Source organism: Ambystoma mexicanum, chromosome 3q (assembly GCF_040938575.1).
Source record: "Ambystoma mexicanum isolate Mex_15411 chromosome 3q, UKY_AmexF1_1, whole genome shotgun sequence".
NCBI classification, from domain to species: Eukaryota; Metazoa; Chordata; class Amphibia; order Caudata; family Ambystomatidae; genus Ambystoma; species Ambystoma mexicanum.
Window position 1 is genome coordinate 255883654 of NC_090926.1, and position 16103 is coordinate 255899756.

Below are 16103 nucleotides of genomic sequence, written 5' to 3' on the forward strand. Positions count from 1 at the left end.
GGATTCCCAAATGTGGAAGTGCACTGGCATGGAGTACGTGGAATGAAGTGGTTGGACTTGCTACCTCACTGTGCTACTTTGGAAACAGAGCAACATCCAGACATAATTGTAATTCATTGTGGAGGGAACAGTTTAGGACATGTGTCTGGAAATTCTTTTCAATTTGCAATGAAAGAAGGACTTGGGAAGGTCATGGCATGTTTCCAAATTCTCAAATAATTTTTTCACGTATTGCACAGAGACAAATGTGGCTTCGTTCTTCTTCATTTGGTCCACAAATGGAGAAAGCAAGGCGCAATGTCAATAAGGCTGTTTGTGCCTTTCTAAAAGATTTTGGCATGTCCTCTTTTCACAATGAAAATATTATGTTTCGTAGTACATACATATTTCGCAGAGATGGAGTCCATCTTACTTATGCTGGCAATCAGATTTTTTTGAGAAATGTACAAAATACATTGCGAACTTTTTTGGAATTACAGCATCCATTTTATAGTAGGTGTTGAGAATTTCAAATGTTTCAAACACAAATAAAAACCACCAAAAGGCTCTTTTCAGAGCCACCACTTCATCCCAGATAAAACTGCAATGGTTATGATAGGGTAGCACCCCAAACTTTTAGATGTCCGCGGACTGTCCGCGGACTTCTAAAAAATACACAGAGTCCTGCTTCATTTATTTTCACTTCTATTTTTTAACTATAAAAGGCGGCTCTGAAAAGAGCCTTTTTTTTTGTATTTTTGTTGTTTGAATTTTTTTTAGTTTTTTTTTATACAAGACACACTAGGAGAGGAGGGGAAAGAAGGGTAAGGGGGGACACCAACCACGGGGATAAGAAAGGGCGAGCTGAGAGAGGAAGTGGTTTCACTTGGGTAGTGAGCAGACATTTTCGTGCTCTGAAACGATAGCCTCAAAAGCATTACGAAGTCTCTCCCCCCTGCACAGCACTGCGTCGCAGTACATACACACAACTGTGACCCTCGAAAGGTAAGGGTCATCAGCATTGCTTATGGCCTGTGAGGCAGCTTGAGGAATACGCTGTCCCACAGGAGTGTTCCTTGTGGTGACAGGATCAGAAACAGAGGATGAAGTAGAGGAAATCAACCTGCTACGCTCCTCGCAAAGGTACAACCTTGCGAATGGCCCCCGAGTGGAATGACCTTAGGTGTCGCTTCATGGTAGTTGTCCCAAAGCTATAAGAACCAACCCTCCCGCGACTGAGTACCATTTTGCACTCATTGCAAGTGACTTGGTTGGCACACGCCTTAGGACCATTACCACAAATGGTAAATAACCGCCACACCCAAGACTCACGTCGAGTGCTGGTAGAAGGGACTTCCACTACCTCATTCTCATCATCCTCTTCTTCCTCCTTGCATCCTCACTCCTGTTCCCCTCTTCAGTCCCTTGGGGAGGTGGTGGTGGTGGAGGGGTTGGGGGTGGTGCTGAGGCAGATGCAGCACCAGGTGGCAGTAGTGGAGCCAAGGATGCCATCAAGATTGTGATGGAAATCTGCAAATTTGCACGAAAATTCACTCTGCTCTGTAGGATAGCCAGAAACACAATGAGAATGAGCTCTAGGGTGTGGTCTTTTATAGGGGTGCTTGTGCGTGGTCCGTGGACAGCCGCGCTGTCCACGGACAGATCGAACACCAAAAAAATGTTCAAAAAGTCCCAATAAGAATGTAGAAAGTCTGGATTACTGTCTGGGACTTGTGGTATGGTGATGCATTATTGAAAAATACTGTGGATTGCCTGTGGATTGCCTGAAAAGGTAGTTTAAAATTGTTCACAGACACGAAAAGTGTCCACAATCAGAACACACGCTCAGCGTGGGTGCGGTCACATGATGGCTTTGCGAACACGTCCGCGAAGGGAGCTGTTGTCCTCAGGACACCAAATGCACTGAAACTATTTTGCGCATGCATGGTGTTCTACGGACACTGTTCGGGTCCTGGAGTGATTAAAAGTGCGTCACAAGTGAAACAAACCGTTACGGACAGGCGTTTGTTCTTAGAACAGTTTCAACTTGTCTGTGAACAATACGGACAGGCATAGCGTTCTCAGGACACCCCCATTTTGTTTATTTACAAACATTCCGGGTCACTTGATGTGTTCTGAGAACAGTTTCAACTTGCCTACGAACAGTAAGGACAGGCATAGTGTCCTCAGGACACCCCCATTCTGTTTATTTACGAACATTCCAGGACACATAATATGTTCTTAGAACAGTTTCAACTTGCCTGCGAACATTACGAACAGGCTTAGCGTCCTCAGGACACTTCCATTTTGTTGCTTTACGAACATTTTAGGACACAGTTTGTGTTCTTAGAACAATTTCAACTTGCTTACGAACAATACGGACAGCGTCCTCAGGACACCCCAATTTCGTCCATTGACGAACATTTCAGGAGACAGCTTGTGTTCTTAGAACAGTTTCAACTTGCTTGTGAACAATACGAACAGGCATAGCGTCCTCAGGACACCCCCATTTTGTTTATTTATGAACATTACAGGACACCGCGTGTGTTCTTAGAACAGTTTCAACTTACTAGCGAACAATACGGACAAGTATAGTGTCCTCAGGACACTCCCATTTTGTTTATTTACGAACATCCCAGGACACATAATATATTCTAAGAACACTTTCATCTTGCCAGCGAACAATACGGACAGCGTCGTCAGGACACCCACATTTCGTCCATTGACAAACATTTCAGGAGACAGCTTGTGTTCTTAGAACAGTTTCAACTTGCCTGTGAACAATACGGAATTGCCATAGCATTTCGGTGCTGGACTGCCCATGTGGGTGGGACAAAGACTGATATGCAAATGGATATTTCCCATCTGTGAAAGGTACAGTGAGCAAAAAGCGTGTGCTGCAAACTCTCATCTCAGAACAGGTTATCATGCCATGTTCTTTCTGGAGAAGAGCGCCTGCTACCTTCTTTGAAATACGGACAGGCATAGCGTCCTCAGGACACCCCCATTTTGTTTATTTACAAACATTTCAGGACACCGCGTGTGTTCTTAGAACAGTTTCAAATTGCTAGCGAACAATACGGACAGGTATAGTGTCCTAAGGACACTCCCATTTTGTTTATTTACGAACATAATATGTTCTAAGAACACTTTCATCTTACCAGCGAACAATACGGACAGTGTCGTCAGGACACCCCAATTTCGTCCATTGACGAACATTTTAGGACACCGCGTGTGTTCTTAGAACAGTTTCAACTTGCTAGTGAACAGTACGGACAGGTATAGTGTTCTTCGGACACCTCCATTTTCATTTCTTCACAGACATTCCGGACACCTGTGCTGTCTGAGGACACCTCGATTGGTTTAAAAAAAAAATAAAGAAATGAATTAGAACACAATATAAATATTTTACTTTATTTTACATGTATGTTAAATTTATGGCAGAGAAGGTGAGGCAGACACTGAAACAAAAACAGGAGAATTAGGGGTTTCAACAGGATTTATATGAGGTGAAGAAGGGATGGAAGTCTCATAAAAACGTTTTGGTTCATGGAGAGGGTTTGGGGATAATTGACTGGGATATGGTGAGGGGGGACAGGTACATGTGGGACAATGGTACGTAGTTTTTTGTTTGAAATGATCCTCTACAAAGATTTTTAAATTATTAAAATGTGCCAACAGTAGGTCCATTTTTTCTTCTATGTTGAGAAGATTCTTATCCACTACAGCTTTTTCTGTAGTACTTTCAATTTTGGTATGCTCTGTACAAAAAATATATATATGTTAAATGTATATAAAATAATATTAATTAATTGGTTTATATTGTAAAGTGTCTACCATTAGATTCACTATCTTCTGACATTTCCTCATGTGGGAAATGCTCCTCTAGCCACTCCAAAGTACTAGACATTTCTGTGAGAAAAAAAAAACATAATATCAATGTTTTTTGTATCTAATACAGAAAGTTTCCAAAAATATGAGTAAAATGTAGTAAACTTACTATTTCAGGTAAGGTGTGTTCTGAGTGGTCTGTAGATCTGCTGTTGTTCTTGGTTGTGGAGTTTCTGTGAGGTAATCATGTTGGAAGCTTATCTTTCTTCTTTTGGTATATTGCATTTTAGAAAATATTGTATTTAAATGAATGGTTAGTGTGTTACATATATGGGTTACACTTCTTATGTATTACTACATATAATGTGTATGTGTGCTGGTTTGTGAATTTGTAAAATGTTCATATGTTATGAAATAACAATTAAACATACACCCCCAGAGTTTTTGGGTAGTGGTGCTGTTGTCCGAACATGTCCGCGGACATTAAAAGCGTTCGCGGACATCAAATTCAGTAGAGGGGGTTCAGTATGTTCCATATTACATGTGCATAAAGTCAGAGTTATTATTGTTAAGTTGTGCTACTAAGAACCTATGAAGTTCAGTGAAAAGACTTTGTTAAAGGGACATTATGGTTAAGTTGCGCTACTCAAAACCTATGAAATTCAGTGAAAAAACTTTGTTAAAGGGACGTTATGGTTAAGTTCTGCTACTAAAACCTATGAAATTCAGTGAAAAAACTTTGTTAAAGGGACGTTATGGTTCCAAGTAAAACCGAAAAACCCCTGAAATTCGCCAGTTATGGTAAGCTAAGCAACCATAACTCGCGCCACCACCGTGCACTGCTAAGACTAACACCCACGATATCAAAGATGACATCACAAATGTCATTGATGACATCACTGATGACATCACATGTCTGTCTCCCTCTTTTTTTCTTTACTGACACATCTAGGCCACATGGTTTTCTTCAGTAACAGTCAGGAACTAAAAATTGTAAAAGTACTATAGTTGTAGACTTATCCTTCAAGTATGTTCTTACAGTAATTCTCTTAGAGTCCAGTCATATCATATGAAACATATACATAGGGGAAGACACACACTTGAAAGAAAGCAATCCTTTCTGTGCATGAAGATAATCAGTAGAATTATCAGCACTGTCTGATAGTTCTGTTGTATTTTTATTACTGTACTTTCCCTGTATATGCTCATATTTGTATACATTGTACTCACACTACTTTCCTTAGGGTCCATTCGCATCATGTGATACATATACCTAGGGTAAATAGCATTTTCAAACAGAGCAATCATTTATTTGCATAAAGATAATCAGTTAGGTTATGAATTGTTTCTGCTACTACTTCTGCTTTTTTGCTTACTTCACTTTCCCTGTATATACCCATATTTGTATGTGTTCTTGTCTCTTTATGTTTTGTTTGTAATAATGCATATCTCACCATGCCAACTTTCTGCTCCCCACACAAAAACGCTCTATGGTCATGTCATTTTATAATTATAATGTTTTTATTATTATTAGGGTATTTATTGCGCAAGGACCTAGCTTCGGGAAGCAACACAGCGCGTAACAATCATAGGGGGAAGGACACAGTGAGCTAACAAGGGAGGGCGAGGATGGGCAATTGACAGCAAGGGCTCTTCAAGCAAACAGGCAATGACACAGCGGGGAGCTGGTCACTGAGTCTCGGGTAGACTGGGGGGTGCACGGTGTGTGGGCCTAGGTGTTGGGGAGGTGTCCTATTCTTAAAGCAGCCTATACCTTTTTCTCTTTCTTCAGGTGTGTTAATGGCAACATTGTGCTGTTGACCCAGGCTTTCCGCAGAAAGTTTGTCATTCCTGACTTTGAGGAGTTCACCTCCCACGTGGACCGGCTGCACGACCGTTGCAGGAAGCTCAGCGAGGGAACGGTAAGCGACACGCAAGCAGCGGCAAATGAGGTGGGTGAATGGGGTGGGACCGAAGACCTGCTGGAGGTTTGGCAATGGCGGCGTATGTGCATACTGGAGAAAGGCCATTCCGAGTAGGGTAAGGGCTAGGAACTCACTGGGGAAACAATGAAGCACCCCTGTAATGGGGTTCCAAAAGACGCATAGCGCACACCACAAACGGAATTGTCTCTGGGTGCTTCAATAGGAGCTTTTTAATTGCCCCAATTCAATAGCGATGGTTTTAGCATCACAAGAAGACAGGAAGATGATTGCAGGGATTGCACCAGTTTCATGCTGGTTACACACAGTTCTCCAAAAAAGGTTTACCCCGATATTCATGAGCTCCTGTATAGTTCTCTAGAAAATGTCTCTGTGAAACTATTTGAAACATTTTAATACATGTTTCAGATTTTTTTGTATTTTTGTATAAAATGTGATATAATTAGATCTTATAATGATAAATATAGAAATGTTATTAATATAATTTAAAAAAGAAGACTTTAGTCAAACATCCCTAGGAAATGTCTATACATTCTGTGCAGGTCTTTTCTCGCTCTTGAGAGGAAGGTCGGACTTCAGTTCCTTTTTTTTGGTTGTTTTATCTGCTCTGTGAGGACCTTGGAATGCTAGCGCCTGTTTTTTTCAAAATCTTTTCACCTCGAAGCAAGTTTCTTTTCAAATGTTCTAATGTTATTTTCAAAGTCTACTGCCTTTCTATGGTGTCTACTTTACTTCGTGAACCATTTGAATAACGGGTGGTGCCTTAACATTTTTCAAAGGTTTGACCTACCATAATACGCTGACACAGATCAGACCTTGGGCCTCTCCTTCTTTTTAAATTTATAAATATTTGTAAACATTTTTCTAATTCATAAAAATAACAACTACAAAAGCAAGAAAGCCGACTTTAGACAAAGGGCCTCATTATGTGTTTGGTGGATTTAACAGGAGCTTATCCGCCAAAGTCAAATGCCGTCACTCCCAGAAGGGCATTACTGCCTTGGGAAGGAGTCAAATCCTTTTTTTTATTTTTTTAAAATATATTTTATTAGTTTCATAACAAACGATAACAAGGAGAAAACAGGCATCAATGGTAATGGTTGAGCATATCAGAAGGTAAGTCCCCAACTCCCCCCCCACCCCTCCCTCCCTTCCCCCCCTTCCCCCTCCAAGACCACGGTAAATTCTATGTTTGTCATGAGTCCATGCTCGGGCCTGGGTCACCTTCCCCGTTTATCTCACTCTCCTGTGATTCTGGGTATAGGGTACTGTTAAGGCCACCCAACGGTGTAGCTCTTCGCCAGAGTCAAGTCTCTGCACTTGGATCGCAGTCTCCCATGCCGCAGTTTCTGCTGCGATCCACTTTGTAAGGTCCCCCCACCATAGGGGCATAGGCGAGCCTCTGGTGCTCTTCCACCCCATGGCTATACGCCTCTTGGCAGTTATGTAAATAAGGTCTCTGAGCCTGTTGAGGGGTTTGTTCTCCCTGCTGCGCCCATACTTGCCCAGGATGCATGCCGAGGGTTCGTCTACTTCAATGTCAATGTCTGCACCAGCCACTCTATCCCTCACTTGAGTCCAGAATTCTCTGATCACTGGGCATCCCCAGAACATATGGGTCATGCCAACCTTGCTGCATTTGGTGCATGATTGGGTGGTCGCACCGGTAAATCTGGATATGGATTCCGGGGTGAGGTACGCTCTGTTCGTGACATACAGTTGGATGAGCTGTAAGTGGGCGTTTCGGGAGACTTTTTTTGTGGTAGTGGGTTATATCACCCCAGGCTTTGTCTTCAAAAACCAAGTTCAGTTCGGTTTCCCATTTGTCCCGGCATTTGAGGTCGTCTTTGGTGGAGCCCCATAGTAGGGCCTCATAAATACGTGAGGTTTCGTGACCCCCCTCGGCGGCATTAAGTATCGTTTCGATACATTTGTTTTCATCATTCAGGTCGATAGCGACAGGCCACCTGCTAGTCAGGGCCTGTATGACCACTCTGTGCAGTAGTAATTGCCCGGCCGGGAGGCCAGTGGCGTCGCAAAGGTCCGGGAAGGCCAAAACCGTCTGCTCCTGGATTAGGTCCCCAAGTGTGGCCACCCCGAAGGGCTCCCATTGTGTACGGGTCTCAAGTTTCCCCCAGGAATGGTTGGACATGAGTGCTGCAATGGGCATCTGTGGGGAGTACGGGTCCTCAGACCCGACCAGTTTGCAGACCCTTTTCCAGAGTCGGAGTCCCAGCTTAACGAGGTAAGGGCAGTGTTCGAGGGCACTCTTCTTGGTCCACAGCAGATGCCTAAGTAATAGCTGGGGGAGGGCCGGCTGGAGGAGGAGGGTGTCAGTTGTGCTTTCGTCGGCCATCCACCGCACAATGTGTCTCAGCTGGCTGGCTAGGAAATAGAGTTCAAAATTGGGGATCTTCAGACCACCCCTCTCGTGTGGTCTCTGGAGGGTCTCCAATGCCACCCTATGCCTGCCTCCCTGCCAGAGGAAGCCCCTACAGAGCTTGTTGAGGTCTTTAAAGAACGGGGGGGAGATATAGAAGGGAATGTTAGTGAAGTTATGCAATAGGTGGGGCAGGGCGACCATTTTAAGGAGGCCCGCCCTCCCGGCCACCGAGAGCGGGAGCCGCCCCCAAAATTTCATGGACTTCAAGAGAGAGTCTTTGGCCTTTACAGAGTTAAGTATATGTTCCGTGCCGGGGTTTCGATGTATGGTTATCCCCAAATATTTAAATGATGTCGCCTGCCATTCGAGATCTAGGGGAGGGAGGGACCCATAATAATCACTGTGTAGTGCGGCTAGGGGGTAGAGGCAAGATTTATTTTTGTTAATCTGGATCCCGGTGTGCTTATGAAAGCTGTCCAGGGTTTCGAGAATGTAGGGTAGGAGGTGTTCAGGGTCCTGCAAATATAAGAGGGTGTCGTCCGCGTACATAGAGACGAGATGAGTTGTCCCATCTATAGTGATGCCCCCATCTCCATATTCCTGTCTCAGGTAGGCTGCTACAGGCTCGGCGGCGATGATGTACAGCATGGGGGATAGGGGGCAGCCCTGACGGGTGCCTCTGTGTAGGGACCATTTCGCGGAAAAGGTTCTATTGGTTCGTACCCTTGCCGTGGGTTTGGCGTAAACCAACTGGGTCCATTTCAGAAATATAGGACCTATTCCCATCTTTGCCATAGTGATGTAGCCTACGCAGGTTCTCAGTAATGGATAGTCCAGGGACGTATCCAGTTTGGTCTTGGTGGATCAACAGTGGGATCACTTTGCGTAGTCTGTTGGCGAGCAATGCGGTGAGGATCTTGCAGTCTACATTTAGCATGGAGAGGGGCCTGTATGAAGCACAATCTGCCCCGTCCTTCCCAGGTTTGAGTAGGGGTATTATCACGGCCTTGCTCAGGGAATCCGGGAGGGTGCCACGCTCGAAGGCCTCATTATAGACCTGGGCCAATATAGGGGTGAGGGTTTCCTCGTAGGTTTTATAGCACTCACCTGGGAGGCCATCCGAGCCCGGGGTCTTCCCAGCTGGTAGCGTTCTGATTACCACCTTGACCTCGTCGGGAGTGATGGGCTCGTCGAGGGTCTCGGCCATATGCGAGTCTAGTTTTGGCAAATTGATGATGTCAAGGGTGTCCTCGATCCCCGTGTCAGAGGGGGGGGGGGTCTCAGAGTACAAATTATGGTAGTAGCTAGAGAAAACCGAGTTAATTTCCTGTTGGGTATGCACGGTAGTGCCGTCCGGTGCGAGTATGTGGCATATGGGCGGCCTGGGGGTTTCCCTTTTGTAGAGCCAAGCTAAGAGTTTTCCGGGCTTGTCCCCCAGGGCATGGACTCTCTCCGTGTGTTTGGCGTAGCTTAGTTTACCTAGGGCTTCCCAGTGCTTCAGGCAGGTTTGTCTGAATTCAGAAATTTTAAGTAAATGATCGGGAGATGAGTCAGCCCTGCCCTCGAGGGCGCCCAGGTCTCCCTCGGCTTGTTCCAACAGGGTTGTGATGGATCTCTGGGCACCCCCAACTGCTGCGATCATCTCACCCCGCATGACCACCTTATATGCCTCCCAGGCGGTGCTTATGTATTTAACACTATGTAGGTTGTTCTCCCAATATTCTTCGGTCTCGTCTCTAATGTGCTCTCTGAATGCTGTATCAAGTAGAGCTTCGGCTCTCAATCTCCACGTGGGTATGGGGGGTCTAGGCAGGAACACCTCCCAGGTGACCAGCAGGGGAGAATGATCGGACAGCACCCTCGGCAAATAGTGCGCATCAACAAACACAGACTGCTGTGTCTGGCTGAGAAAGTATAATCTAACCCGGTATGCACGGCATGTGGGGGGAGTAGAAGGAGTACTCGCGTTGCCCCAGGTGCTGGTCCCTCCAAATATCACTGAGTTGCAACTGGTGGACTAGTTTGGAAAGTATTTTGGCCGGAGGAGAGGGGCGGTCGTGTTTGTCGTCGGATCTGTCCAGCAAAGGGTCAAGGGTGCAATTATGATCGCCCCCCATATCATAATTCTGTCCATATATGGGGTGAGCCGTGTATAGAGGGAGTGGAAGAATGTAGTTGCGTCGTGGTTGGGTGCGTAAATGCCGACTAGGCATAGCTCTTTGCCTTCAATAGAACCACAAACCACAACCATTCTCCCCTCGTTGTCTGATTTAGTGCTGGTAAGCCTGAAGGGGACCGTAGGGACAATCCAGATCAGGACCCCTCTGGCATAGGAGGAGTATGTGGAACCCACTAGGGTGCCGCGCCAAGTTTTGGCCAGGGCGTCTAGCTTTTTGGCAGATAGGACAGTCTCTTGGAGCATGGTGATTCCGACCTTGCATCTCTTCAAGTAGGATTGGACGCGTCGTTGTTTGACGAAGCTGTTCAGGCCTCTAACGTTCCACGTAACGATCTTTACTGTGTCAGCCATAGGTGTTGCATAGTCGGACGTGCGGGGCCAGCAGGACTCTGAGTCTTATTAATGCAGAAATGCATGACGAGTGCTTCTGTGGTCTTGGTAATTCCCGTTTGTAGTTCCCAACTGTAGTAGTAACTCCCCATTTCCCACCCTCCCCCTTTAACTGTAAACAACCTGAACATAGAACTAGCCCAGCGAGGTTACCCTCGTTATGACAATCCAGTTTCCGCTCCGTAGGACCGTGCATAGGTCACCAGGTGCCCTACGGGTGGGTATGTACACCCAAAAAGGAAAGAAATTTCCAGGGGGTGGAGTGGACCTTGACTCCAGTGTCTCCATATCAGGATCCAATCAGCTGTGTAGGGGCTCAGTTCACCTGCCGGCGGTGGGTGAAGGCTGCATGATTCCCATCGAAATGACGGGAGAAACGTTATCTAGGTTTCCGCTTTCTTTCCTCGATATCAGGTATTTGCTGCCCGTCCATCCAGTCTCTGGCCTGTGTCGGAGTGTCGAATAGGTGTGCCCTGTTGATGTGTAGCACTTTAAGTCTTGAAGGGTACAGGAGCATGTAACACAACCCAGCTGCCTTCAGTCTGGCCTTTGTGTGTATAAACTGGGCTCTGTTCATTTGAACCTGGAAGGTGTAGTCAGGGTAGATTGCAATTGTGGCGGTGTCTCGTTTGATTTGGCCACCTGCTTGGGAAAAGGCTAGGATTACCTCTCGGTCTCTGTATTTAAGGACTTTTGCTATCACCGGCCTGGGTGGAGCGCCCGGCCGAGGTTTTTTAGCAAGGGATCTGTGGGCCCTTTCAATGCAGAAACCTTGGGAGTGTTTGCCAGCTCCCACCTCCTACAGCAGGAGGTTCTCAATATAGTTAGTGGGGTCGGAGCCCTCGATACCCTCAGGTAGCCCAAGGAGACGAATATTGTTGCGACAGGCTCTCCCCTCCGCTTCCTCTGCCCTGTCTTCCAAGTTCTTGACTCTTTGTTGGAGCTAATCTACGTCTCGGAGGAGGTGCGTTTTGGATTCGGTATTTTCTTTGACCTGTGTTTCGAGCGTCTCAGTCCTGCCGGCCAAAGAGCGGACATCTTGGCGCAGAAGGCCCAGGTCAATGGCAACGGCATCAATTTTGTGCTCGTTTGGAGAAGTCTGATGGCTTTGAGGAGCTGGGTGTTGCTGGGTTCGGGTATCGTCGGTGCCGTATGGTCCGGTTGAAGATTTGTGGGCACACAATTCGTTTGGAGATTCACTGGCTGCGTATGTGTCCATAGTGGTCTGTCGTTGCTTGGGCCTGCCGTTTTTACCAGCCATCTTGTGAGCACACAGTCCACTCGCGCCGAGGGCGCCGGGGGCGCAGGTGGTAGGCCGCTAGTCAGAGGCACGGAGGGGTGCTCCGCACTGTTGCTGCAGGGCCCGGGGCCAAAGTGAAGGCGCGGGGGGGAAGAGGCGGCGATATCTGGGCGCCAAGGTGGGGCTCTGTACATCCGAGGAGGCAGGCTTCCGCAGTGCCCGCACCCCGTCCTGTGGCAGAAGTCCCTGTGGGAGGAGGGTAAGCTATGGCCGCCCGTGGGTTCACCAGTTCTTGTGGATGTACAGTGCGTCGGGCCTGGGTCACCCTCGGTGTCGGCTGAAGGGCGCAAGGTGGTGGGGTCAGCTTCGGTGACACTCGCAGGCGCAGATACGCGTTGGCGGGGGGGGACCAGAGGCCTCAACAATATGCGGTCGCAGGTCCTCTATCACTGGTTACCCCCCGCCCTGCTCGCCTTCGCGGCTCCGGCCAGCCGCAGGTCTTGTCAGGGCTCCGCGGTCACGGGCAGGACGCCGCTGGATGGAGGCTCAAGGGGCGGCTCGCTTTGTCTACGAGCACGGTTGCTCTCTCTCCCGACCCCAGTGCAGGCTGGCTGGTTGTTGCGGCTCCCCGGCAGACCCCGATGGACGACGTCCTCTGCGGTGCAGGCGCGCTCCGGTCCCTCGATAACTCAGGACGCGGGAGCCACCATTTTAGTTCTCGGCTCTGGCACTTCTCACTCGACGTATGTCGACGTTGGTTGTCTCCAACCATCTGAAAGACGGATCAAACGACTGCTGATGAGATCCGGCGATGAATGGTGCAAGTTGCAGCTTTTAGAAGTTAGCAGAAATACATGAAAAACAGCTTATGATGGCACATTGGCGCGGAGCACACAGGAGACACGTCCGCTCTACATGGCAGTTAGCCACGCCCCCTGCCGGAAGGAGTCAAATCCTTATAGCCCATTCCGGATTCCCACAGGACTCCACTGGGGGGTGTAGCATTTACCCCGCTAGCGGTAAATCCTCACTTTCTCTGGAGGTAAAACCTCCAGCCAAATGCCGCCTGTTTTTCCTCCAATCTACCTCAGTGGTTGTGATATGGGGGTGTGGTAAGCAATGACAGTGAATCAGTTACTGCCACGTTTTTACTGCACTGCCATACCTGTAACGAGATCCAAAAGGTCTTTGAGTTTTCTTCGGCATTTTGGTCTCCCTCACCCCCAAAATGTTGGCTAGCAAAAGAGTCCGTTTAGTTCTTTCTTCTGCCGCCAGATCCAAGCCTGGGCATTCCGACTCTTTCTGGCAAGGTAAGCGGGTTATGCTATCCTCAGTGGCTTGGTGAACTCAACAAGGCCACTAGTGGCATGCTCTGCAAACTAAATAAATAGATAATCTTCACCAGAGAGGTTAAAGCCTAAATCCAGTATTTAGATGATGATATAACTGGTCTTCAAGCCATATTTTCATTACTTTCCAGAATCGGAAATGGTCAAGTTCTATTTCGTCAGGTAAGGAGTTCCACGGCAAGCTGTGGGATAGGCAAGTGCATGGCTGCGAACTCTGAACTAAGCAGAGTTCTGAACCAACAGGAGGTGGTTGGGAGATCATTTCAGAGTTCAGCTAGGAAGATATGATGAGGCGCGATATGTGCGCACTCAGGCCATTTGGCGAGGTGCACATTATATGAAATAAATACATTAAAATGAGACCTGGTCACATATGAAAGATGGTCTTGTTTAGTAAAAGCCACTGTGACCAAAACAAAGAAACGTATTTGATTCTGTTGACTATTTTAGGCCAATGGAGGGAGTGAATGGCTGGCAAGCTGTAATCAGTGCTCTTCAGCTTAGACAAAATGGAGGATGCTTTGGAGGAGCGGAAGCTTAAAAGAAACAAGCTTGGGTGTCTTTGTTGGCTTAAGTCTATATAAGGGTTGTACTCAATGAAGTGGTCCGGAATGTGTGCTGCTGCTTCCGGCCCCGCGCAGCTGATCATAGAGCTGACCAGAAGGGGGTGTCTCATGGAGATCATATAGGATCCACCAGGGTATTCCCATATGTATTTGAAGTCAGTGTCAACCTGTTGGAGAGTAGTCAGTATTAAATCAAGATAAGATAGCAAGGCAGTGTCTCGCTCTATGGGAGGTGGACTTGCTGGCCCTGCTTAATGGTATTAAAATGTGTTTATAATAAGTGGATTTTCAAAAATGGATCAAGGGCAAGAATTACTGTGGGATCTCGGGTTGCTGGTATGCGAGCCAGCTCAAAGTAAATTAGGGTAATGTTTTAAATGGAGAACATACAGAAAATGCAGGCTAATGCCACAGTAGGCACATTAAAGTCAACATTTTGAATAGGATAGGGCAGCCAATGGTGTGAATACTTCTAAGCTAAGATATGCGCCTAGATGCCTGTGGGCCCGGCGTTCTATACAAATAAACAAAATACAAATTCTGAACTGTCTAATAGGAGGAGGGTCTTACTAATGCTCCCATAAACACCCAGTCCAAACGAACCTAAGACTGATGTCATTCAAATAATCATAACTTGCATTTTACCAGTATAAGTGATGGGCTGGCATTGATGGTGCGTGGGGGGGCATGCCAGTGAAGGGGGCGAGTAGCAAGAAGCAGTGGAATAAGGAAGCAGTGCTGGGGAGGCTGGGGAATATAGAGGTTGAGGCGAGAGTGCTATGTAGTGGGGGTGGGACATAAATAGATTTGTAGATGAGGAGCAGGAATCTAAAAAGAAACTGGTTGTGTGTCTAAAGCCTGCCCGCTTGGTTACGATCTGAAGAGGTAGGGGAGGATCTTGGCAGGTTGTAGACAATACATGCAGTGAAGTTGAGGAGCTTGTTGAGGAGACAGAAGGAATAGAGGGAAAGGCTGAGTTGTAGGATGAAACAGTATTTCAGCTTACTGAGGACAATTGTTGGCATGAACGTTTTAGCATCGTGCAAGGTGGGGTGAAGGTGAATTGTCCTTATGCTGAGGAGGCTGTACCTGGTTGTGGTCACAGTTGCCATGGTGATGTGTTAAAGTCTAAGGTGGCTTCTTTCAAAGAGGACCTCAAAGTTGCAAACCTTAAAAGAGGGAGTAAGGCAATCTGGAGATAAGAGCTGAGAGCTAGGAGAGTGGGGATAGCATTAGAGGCATTGAGCAACTTCTGTTTTGGATGATTTCGGCATCAGGCAGCATGGAGCCATCCAGTGACGGATAGGGGCGAGACACTTTGTGATACATACAATTAGGTGATATTGGAAGCCAAGGGAAAAGATGAGGGTTCCCAGTGAGGAGGTCAAGAGGGTGACGAGGATCAGGCCTAGGACTGAAACATGAAGGACAACAACTGGCAGGGGTGTAAGGGAAAGGTCCTTTCTAGCTATCTATATATTTTTTGTATATCGCCACTCACCCGGAGGCTTCAGAGTGCTGACAAGACAGAGACAACATGCAAACAATCAGGAGTAGAGTCTGTCAAACTGAGTAATCTTTAGGCTTTACCTTTATCAAAGAGAAAGGTCTTTAGACTCTTTTTGAATTGGGATAGGGCCGGTATTGCCCTCAACATTTGAGGCAGCACGTTCCATATGACGGGAGCCCATTCATCAAAACAGGTACCTCCGAGGTTGTTTTTTTTTTAAATGAGAGAATGCCAGGATTCCTTTTTTTTAGATCATAAGGCTTGTCTTCAGGGAGCTTTTTTGAAGCATGAACACAGATACACAGGGGCATTACCAGACAGGCATTTGTGCACAAGGGAGTTTTCCTTATGCTATATTCTTTGCTCCACCAGGAGCCAGTGCAGATACTGCATGCCTCCGGCACATGTTCTCATTTCCTGAGCCCACATACGACACATCGCTCCATTCTGCACGGTTTGCAGTTTCTTTATGTTAGCCTGTGAGGTGCCAACCATCAGACTGTTGCAGTAGTTGAGCTTAGCATCAACAGTGGCAGATGCCACCACTGCCCTGTTCTGTTCCAACAGGTATGGTCTTATCTGCCACAATAATTTGTTCATGTATGAACTTGATGTTTTTAGATGAGCTACCTGTTTAATAGATGTTAGTTGTGAGTCTAGGTAGACTCCTAGCATTTTGATGTGCTGGGCTACTGGAATGATATTACCTGGGATTTGAAATTGACTGTATTGT

The 16103-nt window shown here is 46.8% G+C and overlaps 1 protein-coding gene across 1 annotated transcript in view; it reads left to right on the plus strand.

Moving 5' to 3' along the window:
• GLS2 (glutaminase 2) overlaps nt 1-16103 on the plus strand; it is a 579026-nt gene that overhangs the window by 225945 nt on the left and 336978 nt on the right. Inside the window, exon 4 of the mRNA XM_069653689.1 lies at nt 5603-5732. Coding sequence (XP_069509790.1) covers nt 5603-5732 — 130 coding nt within the window. The remainder of the gene's footprint in view (nt 1-5602; nt 5733-16103) is intronic.